This window comes from Lissotriton vulgaris, chromosome 10, assembly GCF_964263255.1.
Source record: "Lissotriton vulgaris chromosome 10, aLisVul1.2, whole genome shotgun sequence".
NCBI lineage: Eukaryota > Metazoa > Chordata > Amphibia > Caudata > Salamandridae > Lissotriton > Lissotriton vulgaris.
Genome location: NC_141698.1, coordinates 276,835,275 through 276,848,156, shown reverse-complemented (window position 1 = coordinate 276,848,156; position 12,882 = coordinate 276,835,275). Strand labels below are relative to the sequence as shown.

The window sequence follows — 12,882 nt, the reverse complement described above, 5'->3', positions numbered from 1 at the left end:
TGGCGTTGCGTGGATGAGTGGCGTTGCGTGGATGAGTGGCGTTGCGTGGGTGAGTAGCGTTGCGTGGATGAGTGGCGTTGCGTGGATGAGTGGCGTTGCATGGGTGAGTGGCGTTGCATGTGTGAGTGGTGTTGCTTGGGTGAGTGGCGTTGCTTGGGTGAGTGTGGCATTGCGTGGGTGATAGTGGGCTTGCGTGGGTGTGAGTGGCGTTGCGTGTCTGAAAGTGGTGCTGTGTGGGTGAAAGTGGCACTGCGTGGGTGTGAGTGGCTTTGCGTGGGTGTGAGTGGCTTTGCGTGAGTGAGTGAGTGAGTTAGTGGCGTTGCGTGGGTGAGTGGCTTTGCATGTGTGAGTGGTGTTGCGTGGGTGAGTGGCGTTGCATGTGTGAGTGGGGTTGCGTGGATGAGTGGGGTTGCGTGGATGAGTTGCGTTGCGTGTGTGAGTGGGGTTTCTTGGGTGAGTGGCGTTGCGTGGGTGAGTGTGGTGTTGCGTGGGTGAGTGGCGTTGCGTGGGTGAGTGTGGTGTTGCGTGGGTGATATTGGGCTTACGTGGGTGTGAGTGGCGTTGCGTGTCTGAAAGTGGTGCTGTGTGGGTGAAAGTGGCACCGAGCCTTTGATGTGGCCTGGCGCAGGAGAAATGCTGCTGCTGCTAATTAAATATAAAAAGTGTTTAGGGAGTCACGGCTGCCAAGAGTAACAAGGCAGTGCTGGGAGGGGGGCTGCGCACCAACTGAAGTGCTCTGGTTGCATGGCCTGCGGCCGGCCGTGTAAAGTGATAAGCCTTTGAAGTACACAGGCATGCTGTGACGGAGGTGTGAGAGGTCTGGCAGGGAACAGATGGCCTGGCTGTGAAGCAGGGGGCGGGGCAGCGCTGGGGAAGCCTGTGGGAGGGTGATTGATGCCTTTGATGTGGGGAGGGAGGAGAGCCTTTTGCGAGCCTGCAGGAGAAATGCTGCCGATGCGCGTGCATGTTTAATCACGTGATTCACGTGAACTTAAAGAAAACCGCGGCTGAAAGCCCATGGTTTGAAGAGGATTTTGGCCACTTGAATTCTCGTTCCCTCAATGCGCTTGCGCGCATTGTAGGTCACGAGACCTAAAAATGGCGGTAAACCTATAAGGAGTCAAAATAGGCCAATTATATACAAGCACTAAAGGATTACTATCACCAGGTACGAATAGAGGAGAAAAAAATATATTTTTTAAAGGATAATTGATTATTCAGGAAATAAATCCAAAGAAATGTAAAAAAAATAGTAACATAATTTCTGAAACCAAAGGCTATAACCAATCAGCCACACACTACAGGCGAATGGTGCAACCAGCTGGCAGAGTATTTCAATGAGAAATAACAACAATCCAAGCTGATTTGCAAAATAACAATCAGCTAGCAGACAGCAGCATTGTTAGTGGCAGACTCACACAAAGTCAGGAAAACCTAAAGAACGCCCATTTTATCCACTCCCGCCCATTTCGATGGAGTACTCTTTGAGAGCCATTAAGTAACTTAAGTCAGGGTCTCCTGTGGATCCATGCCCTCCCAACCTCCTGGCCGAAATATCTCTGTCCATTAACCCAGTAATTTACATAGTTCTAAACAAATCATTGGCGATCGGCACAATGCAAAAATCCTTCCCCTAATTAAAAAAAAAATCACGGCTGACCCAAAAGTTCAACCTAACTACAGGACAATCTCGCTTCTCCCAGCTTTCTCTAAAATTTTAGAGAAGCATGTTAACACAAATATTTCATGCTACCTCGAAAATCATAATCTTTGCCACCCAAGTCAGTCTGACTTTAGAGCTAACTGTAACACCGAAACAGCCTTACTAGAAATAAAGGAACACATTAAAGACACACTAGATAAGGGGGAAAGGCCCCCCTGATACTGCTGGACTTATCAGCGCCCTTTGATACTGTACCTCATGTAAAACTATTGGCCCGCCTTCAGGATATAGGGATAGATGGCCTAGTCTGGAAGTGGCTTACCTCATTCTTAAACAACAGAAGTAAATAAGTATGGATCCCTCTATTTGCTGCCCCTATTTGAAAACTATCAGTAGTAGTGCCTCGGGTATCGGTACTGAGTCCCACATTATTTAATGCATACCTTACTCCACTAGCCATACCTTACTCCACCAGCCAGTCTGGCAGAAGCTCTAGGGGTGAAAGTAATATCACATGCAGATGACACTCGGTTGCTTTTTACCTGTCAAAAGGGGAAGGAGTTTGACGGAAAAGCCATTGAACCCTGTTTCTCCAAAGTGTTCAACTGGCTATCCGTCCACCAACTGAAATGTGACCCTGATAAAACCAAGTTGCTGCTCTTTGTGGATATCTCCCTGAACAATGGAGAAGATGGTGGCCTCATGACACTCCGCCACAGGGGTAACACCACAATTAGTAGTAAAAAATTTGGGAACCAAAATGGACAATGCCCTTTCTTTTCAGCCGCACATCCAGTCTTTGCTAGGCTTCTGTTTCTGGATCCTGAGCTACCTAAAGAAATGTTTCACTTTTCTGTCACAAGAGACAAGGAAAACAGTGGTTCAAGCTCTGATCACCTTGAGGATTGTTTATGGCAATGCCCTCTACCTGGGCCATCCAGACTACCTGCTCAGTCATCTACAGGTGGTACAGAATGCGACAGCCAGATTAATTCTCAATCTTGCTCCTAAACATGCGTGACTCCTCAGTTGAAGGCACTACACTGGTTGCCTGTCAAAAAGAGGATTATTTTCAATACTTTGTTCCTGGCACATAATGCTCTCAACAGGAAGGGGACGGATTATTTTAGGGGGGAGGATATGTGCGTATGCCCTCCCTCAGATAACTGCGTTCATCGCACAGCAGTCTAGCCAGGATTCCAAAACTATGCTGGGCAAAAACAGACGGAAGAATTAACTCCTTCCATGGCTCAAAGACCTGGAATAAACTCCCCAAAGAGCTACGGTCTATTCCAGAGCTCCATGTCTTTAGGAAAAAATTTAAAGCTTGGCTGTTTCAGCAAAATGAATAATACAATCACTTTTCGCAGAGAGCAGGCTGTCCTTGTACATAGTCAGCGCCAAGACACTCCTTAGAGTATTTGTGCCCTATATAAATACCATTTCATTCATTCATTTAGTGAGGTTCTTAGAGATGCCCTTTTGGAGGCTTATACTAAACCTTGCTTTCACCCCCTGGTCAGATTGCGAGATGCCACCACACTGCTCCAGGTGACCATGCATTTTTATCTCTGCACCCTTGCCCTGAAAGCTAGGTGGTGCAAGCGTCTACAAATAGAATGAACCAGAATAACTTTCTGACTACTCCCTGCCCGGATTCGTAGTCCAAACGAGTAGAGATCTTTGGTATTTTCTTCCCCAGATTCGCCATCAGATCTGTAACGGACAGCTGCGTTCTGGGACTCGATTCCCTCGCTCTTTAAGATTCAGTGGCTCAAGTCATTCTAGGCATCTCAGAAGACCTACATCCTGCTCTCAAGCAAGCCATACAGGACGGTTGTGATGTGGCAAGTTCACAGCTCGTTGTGGCTTGGACACCACAGATTCCATCAGGCAAGCCATTGGTACCAGTAGTGCGGTTAACTGGTTTCTCAGGCGATGTCCAGTCGTCCCTTATAGACATGCCCTTGATGGGACTTGCCTATTTTGGGACAATGATGATTCCACTCTAGAGCAGTTCAAGGAGGGCAGCACCACTGCATTCTCCCTAGGCTTATCATCCCCACCGCTACATCTGCATCATCCCTACATTTCATTTCATGACTTTGGCTGGGGTACCCCAACCATCAGCCAATTCAACCTCAGGAGCATGCACAGCAGCTTTTCAGAGGCTGCATCCAATGCACCCCCCACGGCAAGGGCCAACTAGCGGCTCACTAAACTGCCCATTACCTCCACCCCTACAGCCCCACTTGCAAAATCCCTTTAGCATGCACTTGGTGGAGCACAACCACCTGGTTGAGGCAGGATCCGATAATTCTTGCTGGATTAGCAGATAATCGCGTTGGACTGGTGGGTCCTGCAGATAATAGGGAAGGAGTACACCTCGCTTTTCATTCTACATGTGTACATGAGCATCATACTTACCAAAAGCTGTGATGCTTTTCACGTCGGACAAATCATCACTCTGCCGGAATTCTATGCTCAGTCTAACCCCTCTGAGGAGGACAGACTCAATCACTTGGACAAAAAGAGAACGCTGAGCTTTTAATCAAACATGCCAGAGAACACCAGGTGGACGTTCCGCTCTTTGTGGGGTTTTTCCGGGGCAAAGAAAGTCAAGGCTATGCAGAAAAGGACCATCTCTCATTGGATCATGCGCTACATTAAGATCTCCTCCACACTGGAAAAAAAGTAGCCTCCAGAAGGATTGCAAGTCCAGTACACCAGGACCCAAGCTGCTACCACTGCGTTGGCATGCTGAGTTCCAGTCCTGAGCATCTGCCAGGGAGCGCCATACTTTTCATTAACTACTACTGCCTGCACAGAAAGGTTCACAGAGAGGACATTATGCCCGCTCGGTCCTACAGGACATTTTGGTTTGAGCCAATTCATAGACACACCTGCTAAGAGGTACTGCTCTGGTATCTATTAAAAAGGTGAGGAATCTGCAGTTAGAAGCCTCTCTTAAGAGCGCAAGTTATTTATCTTTGGTACCCTTCTTTCTGTTAGACATTCTGTCTAACAGCAGATCCCTCACTGACCCTACCTTCCTGCCCGTTCCAAGTCTAGGAATTGCCCACATTTCAAAGGCAATTTTCTGTTGGGGCTCTGCTTCTGGGGCACGGACAATCTCGAAACCAACTGACTTCAGCGTGCATGAGCAGCACTTGCATGCGGTTCCATGCTTCACTTACGGAGCAGAACGACGTAGGTACCGAAGTGCATGACACCACCTACCTGTGTGCAGTTGTACGGCTCAAAAGTTTCTAGATCCAATCTGAGACCTGGAGAATATTCAAAAGGTGAGAAATCTGTGTGTCTCTATCAGACAGAGCATTACTGAAGGTAGGTAACGTGTTCATCTAAGGAGGATTATGGCTGATTAAGCCTGTGAAGCAGAGGAGCGGCCATCTTTGTCTGCGGCTCTTTAGCAGTCACTGGAAGAAGTGTTAATATTTGCATCAAAGGGGAGGCATGTTGTGCATCATGGAGTACCTGGACCCACAAAATTGATGAGAAAGAGCCTTTATGCTAATAGTAATATAGTCGCCATAAAAATAAATGTATCTATGTAGTGTAAAACATTAAAACACATCTCTGAAACTTGTTGATTGTATGCTACAATTATCATGTTAAGTCACATTGCTTGACATTCTCCATATTTATTGTGATGAAACATTTGCAATTATTTAGGGGTCCATTTAACCTTGAAAAATACTGCCCTGGCTATGAAGGAAGCAACTACATCAAGGGCCAGATGTAGGTAAATCTAATTTACCGACTCATAAATACCGAATCATACAGAATCGGTATTTATGAATCGGTAAATTAGAAGGATGGAGATGTAGGTAATTTTTTATTTTGAATTACCGAATCTGTAAGAGTCGGTATTTACCGAGTCGGTAAATACCGAATCGGTATTCCCCATTGATTCCTATAGGCTTTGGAGCCCATAGGAATCAATGGGAAATACCGATTTGGTATTTCCCGAATCGATAAATACCGAATCCAGCAAGGGTGCAGGGGGTGTCACTTTGACACCCTCTAGCACCCCAAGTGCAGGCTTGTGTGCCATGTGGCACACATACATGCCCTAAGGGCGTGTCTGTGTGTCACATGGCACAGGTGTGCATGCACAGATGTGCATACACACCTGAATTCGGTATTTTACCACCCAATAGGATTGGGTGGTAAAATACCGACTCTTAAGGGCCTGTGGCACTCTGTGGAGTGCCACCTACATCTTGATTTACCGAATTCGGTAAAATTACCGATTCGGTATTTTACAGAATCGGTAAATTTACTGATTCGGTAAATTTACTGATTCTGTAAAATAATGGCCCCTACATCTCAATCACCAATTACCGGTCGGTAACGGCCGAATTCGGCCGTTACCGACCAGTAATTGGCGACCTACATCTGGCCCTTAGACTTTTATCAGTAAATAATGTTTGAAGCGATAGTTACAAAATTGATGTTGCCTGGTGAAAAGGCAGGTGTCCTTGAAATCATTGGTACAGTTTTATGTTATCGAGAGCTCGTTCTGAAAGAGATGCTTTAATAAGTACTGACATGGTACAAAGTCTCGAGCAGTGACTTGTAAACAACAGAACACTATCATAGAATATAAAGGCATACATGGATAGTGAGTATTTTGAAGTGATAGGGTGCCATAAGAAGACTGCACTTCCATCTATCTGTTTTCCTGTCAGACTGTTTAAGCTTAGTTTGATATTGTAAATGATATTGTTTCCTTTAGTATTTGTATGTTTTCATGTTTGAAGGATTTTTCAATCAGATATGGGCACAACTAAGTAACTTTGAGTGCTGGATTAGGGAGTTACAGGTGGTTGGACCTTACCAGGACTGACCTGAATATTTGTAACTATATACTCCTGTTTGCTTGACCAGCCTTCGATTCTCTCTCACACTCTTTAGATACATCAGCATCCTTCCCATGGTCCCAATCACCTTGTACCTGAATCCACAGGAGGCCTTGGAGGCCCGCCATCCACAGGAGACTGAACGTTACCACCCCTTTGTTTCACCGCGGGATGGGAAACCAGAGAGTGGCATGCCAGTGGACAAAGAGAAACTGGCACCGCCCCCCTTTCGATATCAAGGGCATGTGGACATCACTCTTTACAAGTAATGTGAATAACTTCTACACAAAGCTTGTACAGTAAATATGTTGTGAATCTCCCTTGTCTTTAAGAAGTGTGGAGCAGGTTTGTGAGCATTATAGTTCTAATTTTGCTCCATTCACCAGGGAAACCACCTACAGCCTTCTGGTGAAAACCAGAGTTTGGAAAGGACACTTCATTGAGAGACAATTCCGCTTTTTTAATTTTTTTTTTTTTTTTTTTTTTTATTTGCAGTGTATAAGTACACAACAAAAATATGAAAGAAACATTGCACTTCCAACTTCAGCATCTGTTGGGTATAGTTAGAGGTCGAGATACAGACTTATCATTAACAGTATGTAGGCCATGTGGGTCAACATGAGTGAAGGTTTTGTGGGTCATCACAGATAGGTCCGTGCAGTCTTTCGTGTGTTGGTCAGTTGTGGCCATTGAGCCAGTCTCGTTGCTCTTCTGAATCCTTCTATATGACACCTATTTTTTAAAATGTATTCGGACTGCCACGTGTAAGATATACAGTCTGTTCAGCTGACATACACTAGTCCATATTCTTAGCCCCCAAGGCGGTTCAGGGAGGCTTCCCACTGTTTCATACCTTAATAATGTCCCTCCTTGCCACCATTCGTGTTATGTCACAAAACAAGAGAGAATACTTTGGTAACTTCTGCTCCCTCCATATGCCCATGCATACTGTCTATGCAGTTAGTTCGACAGGGTACCACACCGCTTCCCCCAGGTACCCCCAGTATAGTCCTCTAATAGGCCTTGAGTCTTAGCATTTCCCATAGAGTTTGCATTAGTGTCCCCAAGATAGTAGACAGAAAATAAAAATACCCCCCCCCCCCACACACACACACACACTTTCAACCAAAGCTCTTATGACAACCAAGTAAGCCATTGCAACCTTCCCAAGAAGAGTTTGCTTTTCCCTTTCTTGCAAGCATCTATCCAGTCATTTTTGCGTCCTTCCATCCACACGCTGATGTCACCTTTATATTCTGTCATCAATTCAGTCTTTCATCCAGTATTCAGTCTCTCACCATTCCGTCTGCCTATCTATATCCAAGCCTATCTGCCTAGCTTTAAAAGTATCCATTCTGTCACTCATTCGTCCTTTCTTTCACTTATCCATCTCCTCTTTTATTCATCCATCCATCCTTTCAGTCATCCATCAGCCATCCTTTCGCTCATCTCTCCTCCCTTTCACTCATCCAGCCACTCCATCCATCCACACTATACATCCATCTTCCCTTTCACTCATCTTGCCATTGTTTCACTCAGCCATCCATCCTTTCACTCATCCATCAACCCTTCAACCCATTCAACCACTCATCCATCTATTTACCCTTTCACTCATCCATCTTTTCACTCACTTATCCATCCATGCATCCATCCTTTCATGCATTCATCCATTCACCCTTTCAATCATTCATCCACCCTTTCATACAGCCATCCACCCTTGTTTCATTCATCCATCCTTTCACTCATCCATCCATCCATTTACCCTTTCACTTATCGATTCATCCTTTCACTAACTCATCCATCCTGTCTCATCATCCATTCATCCACCATTTCACTCATCCATCCATCCATCCATCCTTCCTCCTTTTTAGGCAATCACCCTTACATTCATCCGGAAGGCTATGCATCTATCCATCAACCTTTTCCCTCACTTACCCATCCATCCACCATTTTACTCACACATCCATCCAGCCCTTCACTCATCCATCCATCCTTCCACGTACTCAACCATCCAATCATCTTTACCTCACCAATCTGACCACCCTTCCATTTATCTATAATCCCTTTCACTCATTCATCCATTCTTTCACCCATCTGACCTTCAAATCCCTCCTTTAACTCGTTCTACCCTTTCAACCCTTCCCTATCTATCCACCATCCATTCCATCTATTTACTCCTTTCATTACATCCATCCTTTCTCTCATCATACATCCATCCACCCTTTCACATGTCCATCCACTCATCCATACTTGCACTCATTCATCCCTGCATCTATCCATCCACCCCTTCACTAACTCAGCCATTCATCATTTCACTCATCCATCTATCGAGCCATCCATTCACTTATCCTCCCACCTTTTCACATTATTCATGAGTCTTTGTCTGCCAAGTTGCAGACAGAAGAGGCTCATAAGAAGCCCGGCCCGCTGTAGCTGCATGGGGTTGATGACGCCTCTGAGTGTCCCTCTCTGGGGGCCAACCCCTAGGACACTTGCAGGGGAGTCTACCAATGTTGTGAACCTGGTCCGTGTAAAGATTCTCCTATGTAATATCTTGAGCTGGATGGTGCGGAAGCCAACCCTTATCACCAGCTCCCTCTGTTAGCTACAAGCCGCCGCCCAATCCGCTTCCTCCATTATTGCTAGGTCCTGTGCACATCTATCTTTTAGCTTGTCCACATGCAGTTCTGGACTAGCATTCTATAGATCACTGAAATCGCATGGCTATGAAGGGGGATGCCAACAGTCTGTGTTCTAGTGTGGTCTCCTCTGCTATCTCTTCTAGGTGTCTGGTGTAACCCTGTAGGGCATTTCTGACCTGCAGGTAGCAGAATCTCTGGGATTCTACAAACTCTTATGGGTCTGGAGACTCTCAGATGTCAACATGTCCTGCCTTCCCCAACCTTGGAGATTCCATTGTCTGAAATCTGACTTTTTCAGGCCTGCCAGTCCCACAATGGTGTTTCTAAGGTAATTTCCCCCTCCTATCCTTTTAAGTTAGTCACCCTCTTCCATGTCTGAGTTGCTGTGGCTGTCGGATTCTGCCCTGTGTGTTTCAGTATGACTATAGAGTGACTGCAAGTAACCCCTTCAAGGAAGTAGTCTCCAGTCCGCCATAAAGGTGGTATCTTGCTGCTCTGCAAATGCCCAGTCATTGATCACCTTCATTTGTGCCTCCCAGTAATATAATTTAAGATTGAGCAGAGCTATACCTCCCTCTAATGGGCCACGCATCCTGGTTTTTAGAGCAATCCTGGGCTGTGCCGGGCCACCGTCCCACAATAGTGTCCTGATGGTTGCCTGAACTGAATCAAACAAACAATGGTGGCTAGGGGACCTGCTTATGGCTCAATCACCTGTTGCTGTAAGTGTCAGAGAAGTTATCACATTTGCGCTTGCCCGCCTCAAGAAATGGTTTATTTAAGGAGAACCCAGTATTCTGCTTCCCGGTATTCACTGCTGTTTTTAATTCAGTTTGCAGCAAGGGAGTGCCAAAGTCCTGGCGTTCATCTGTTATAGTGCTTGTTTTTTAAAAAGGAAACATGCATGATCCTAAATGCTATCAACAGATATTTCTCTTGGACTCCTCTGTCAAAGTAAGTAGAGTCATTCTAGACCGCCTCCTGGAATGGATTAATGCCAGTTAGTATGGGTTCAGGGAGAGGCTAGGCACAATCGAACAGTACCTTAATCTTCATCTCATTTTGGTTAAATATAAAAAGGCGAAGGGCACCTCTACTTACTTGGCATTTATGGACCTGACCAGCGCGTTTGACTATATCTCACGCTCTAAGCTGTGGGACATTTTAATATGGGAGTCAGCGCGAGCCTGGTCTCTTTTCTGAGGCTCCTCTATCATGATCTCTTCGCTTCAGTGAGGTATGGTAATGCTGGAGAATGCTCAGAGTTGTTTAGCATTAAGCGCGGTGTGCGCCAAGGTTGCATTCTTGCCCCAATCATATTTCTCCTTTATACCAAGGATTTGGAGAATACATTAGTTACGGTTGGGGGCTGACGTTCCGCAAGTTCAGAGAAAGGCTGTGCCAGCGCTCCTATATGCGGACAAGGCAGTCCTTTTCGCAAGGACTACGAATGGCCTAAATAAACTCAGTACCAGCTATGTTAGTTTTATGGAGGACCTGGGGCTGGAGCCAAATTATAAGAAAACATTTGTAGTGATTTGTGGCCCTAAATATACTAAATCCCGCAGTCTGAACATAGAGGGCAAATATCTGGAAAGGGTTAGTTCCTTCCCGTATCTAGGCCTAGAATTCGATGAAGGTTGTACATGGCATACCTAAATAAAAAACAGAGTAACACGATGTTCGCGGCATGCGGGCTGCTGAATTCATATCTGTGCATAGATCGCCGCATAGTGTTGGGTCCGGATGATTGCACCTTGTTGTCCTGGAAGAGTCTTCGAAGTATCACAAGAAAGGTGGCTCCTCCCTTGGACTATAGTGCACATGGGCATCTTCTCCATCTTCAGATTGTTTTTTTCCGCCATTGGGTTCGGATGTTTTTCCTACACTCAAAGTTCGGAATCAAAACTAAACTTTTCTAAAGGCCAAAAGGCCTTCGGAATCGACTGTATTGTTTCCGCTTGGTGCCTATTACCTTGGATAAACTTCCTTCTTCTCTCCGGTCGTCGACGCGGCCCGTTGGGCTTTTCGACGCCACGTGGGCCTAACGTCGATGGAACGGAGTCCATTTAAATTCTGCCCACAATGCCATTCCAAGTACCCGCATACTGACAGACATCCAGTATGCAACAAGTGCTTGTCACCGGACCATAAAGAAGAAGATTGCCTGGCTTGTGCCCAATTCCGCTCCAAAAAGACGATCCGCAATTGACGGGCCGCTAGGCAAGAAATGCAGAGACCAGCACCAGACCCGGAAAACTTTTTCGACGACGACCAAGAGCTCGTCGACGTAAAAGATTCGGATCTACAGATCGTCGCCGGCGAGGATGATTCGGAAGAAGAACAGATCCAGCAGGGGCGAACCGTGAGTACACTGCCCCTAAAACCCACCCTACCGAGAACAAAGGCTCCTGTCGAGGCATCGCCAACAGGCCTTAGCCAAGATCAAGACACTGATTCAATAGCCCCGCATTCAAGCTCGGCTACGAATACCAAGAAAAAGCCTTTTGACCCTCCAGGCCCAAGTCACGTTCTCAAAAAACCAAAGGTTGTCGATCCGAAGGCTGTTGGACCGAAGGTCATCGTACTGAAAGTCGCAGACACAAAGACCGCCGAGCCGAGGCTTGACGTACCGCATAAGGCTTTACAACCAAAGGTCGTCGAGCCGAAAAGGGGCGTCGACTCCAACGTCGCACCGAAAAAGCCGGTCGAACCGAAACCGAAAGTTGACGAACCGAAAGCGGTCCAACCAAAGAAGGTTGCGCCAAAGCCGATCGAGCCGAGCACAACTGCTCCGAAGAACCCGGTCGAACCAAAGAAACCAATCGATTCGACAAAGGACAAACAACCAAAAAAGGTCGAAACTCCTAAAAAACCGGTCCGACCTACAAGTCCGGTCGATCCGAAACCAAGCCTCGACCCGAAGAAGGCTGAAAAAACACCTAAGCCTACCAAACCAACAAAACCTGTCGATCCTAAAACAAACGTCGAACCAAAAAAGACAAAACCCAAGGATTCGACTCAAAAACCAAGGACAGTGGAACAAGAACTCTTTCACCCTGATCCTTTAGAAGAGGAACAATCAAAACTGTACATAGACCCTGAGACTGGCAAAGTAACAGTTTACCGCAAAAAGAAGAGACCAGTGGACACTGAACCTTCTTCACCAATTCCTCTAAAGAAAAAGAAAGACTCTGCCACTTCTCCACTTAGACCTTTCCAACCTGTCTCTCCTACTATGCCTACCACGTCTTATGCCCCTTACTCCAACACAGTCAGTGTATAATGTAGATTATGAAGAAGAGGATCCTGAACAGGATTATAACTATCATGAAACAATTAGAGAGAGAGGGTGGGAGGCACTCTTAGTCCCCCGGGTTTAGTATGTCAAACAAAGAAAGAGTGTCATGCGCAAAGGGATCTGTGTAAAAGCACAGAGGCAAAGACTGAAAGAACAACCCTCTTATGGACACAGTGGAAACCTTCAGGGGTTTTTTTGGAAGCCCTCACTCACCAACCTGGTTGGTGACATGCTTCATCATCGGGCCCACCAGGAGAAGCCGAATGCCTCCCTGGTGTGCTACAACGCCAGATTACTGCGGAGCTGGATTTTGTGACAGTGATGTGAAAAGTGATGTTAAAAATGTCTGAAACTGTGCCAACCAAAAAGATTTTATTCACTGGTCAGTTT

At 46.1% G+C, this 12,882-nt stretch overlaps 1 protein-coding gene across 2 annotated transcripts in view; it reads left to right on the top strand.

Moving 5' to 3' along the window:
• The window catches only part of SCAP (SREBF chaperone), an 833,069-nt gene that overhangs the window by 631,052 nt on the left and 189,135 nt on the right, over positions 1–12,882 (top strand). For both annotated transcript variants that reach the window (XM_086941009.1, XM_086941010.1), the window contains one exon: positions 6,605–6,814. In XM_086941009.1, coding sequence (XP_086797135.1) covers positions 6,605–6,814 — 210 coding nt within the window. The remainder of the gene's footprint in view (positions 1–6,604; positions 6,815–12,882) is intronic.